This window comes from Penaeus monodon, chromosome 33 (genome assembly GCF_015228065.2).
Source record: "Penaeus monodon isolate SGIC_2016 chromosome 33, NSTDA_Pmon_1, whole genome shotgun sequence".
In the NCBI taxonomy this organism is placed as follows: Eukaryota; Metazoa; Arthropoda; class Malacostraca; order Decapoda; family Penaeidae; genus Penaeus; species Penaeus monodon.
In genome coordinates, this window is record NC_051418.1 from 32,825,028 (window position 1) to 32,826,316 (window position 1,289).

General features: G+C 42.2%; 1 protein-coding gene across 1 annotated transcript in view; it reads right to left on the reverse strand.

Annotated features, from left to right (window-relative positions):
- Positions 1–333, reverse strand: part of LOC119593925 — a gene marked incomplete in the record, with an annotated part of 1,017 nt that extends 684 nt beyond the window's left edge. Inside the window, 1 exon segment of the mRNA XM_037942942.1 lies at positions 293–333. Coding sequence (XP_037798870.1) covers positions 293–295 — 3 coding nt within the window.
- Positions 334–1,289: the final 956 nt, after the last annotated feature.

Below are 1,289 nucleotides of genomic sequence, written 5' to 3' on the forward strand. Positions count from 1 at the left end.
GAATTGATGTGAAATTTTGTCATAGCAGGGGAGTCTTATTAACTGTGGTTTTATTAGTAAAAAAATAATGATATTGAAACTCAAACTTTTTTTTTTTTTGAAAAAAAAAAAAAAAACGTAGATGATTATGAACGGTGTCAACAGAGCAAAGTTTATTACATACCATCTTGATCCGATTTCAGACACTATGCTATCCATTACAAATAACTAACTTAAAATGACAAGAAAATACAAGAAAACTGAGTAAATAATTCAAATAAAACCGTATTTTCCATCTGGTTTCGAGACTTACCATCTTCGCTTCTTGACCAAAACGCCGAGAGATCTTGCCTTCGGGAGCTGATGTGAAGAACAAGCGACTTTCCGCTGTTTTATACGCGCGTCTTGGCCTAAGCCCCTCCCACCTGCACCTCTCCTCTCTGTTGCCATCTCCTTCTCCTCCTCTTCTGATGCCATCTATTGCTCTTTTTTCTCTGTTGCGATCTCTCCTCTCCTCCTCCTGTTCCTCCTTTATTGTCTTCTCCTTCGCCTACTTCCACGCTTATACCTTCTCTTTTCCTCTCCTCTGATGTCTTTTCGTCCTTCTTCTCCTTTCCCTTTGTTGTGTTCTCTGTTTTTCTCTCTTCCTTTATTGTCTACTCTCCTCCTCCTCTTCCTTTGTTTCTTCTCTTCTCTTCCTTTGTTGTCTTCTCTCTTGTTTCCTTGTCGTGTTCCCATTCTTCCCTTTCCTTTGCCTTCTCTTCTCCTCTTCTTTTGTTGTCTCTCCTCCTCCTCTTCCTTTGTTGGCTTCTCTTCTGCGATTTCTCCACCTGTCATCTCTTTGCCTCTTTGTCTCCTCTCCTTCAGCTTTTTCTTTTTCCTCTACTCCTTTCACCTTGCTCATTTTCCTCCCTCTCCCAGCCTCTTTTTTTACTCTTCTCAACTTCCTTTTTATTTATTTCCTTCCTTCCCAACTCCTATGCCTTATCTCTTCCTCCTCCTTCTCTTTCCCTCCCATCCAATCTCTCCTTCCCCTTTACCTTCTCCCCTCTTCATCTCTCCTTCATCCTTCCATTCTCTCCTCTCTCTCCTACGTTCAGGATGCAGGATACACTCCTCCTTCGGGTGGTGGTGGAGAGAGAGAGGGGAGGGGGGGTATTCTTGTACGGTTAAAGGAAAGTTTTTTTTGCATATGATTGCATTCACAGATCCTGGGCGGTCAGCTGTATCCTTCGTCCAATTTCAGGGAACAAAAATAAAAACTGGCAACTCACAGATTCTGGGGAAATCTGATTTTCCGTCTCTCTTCT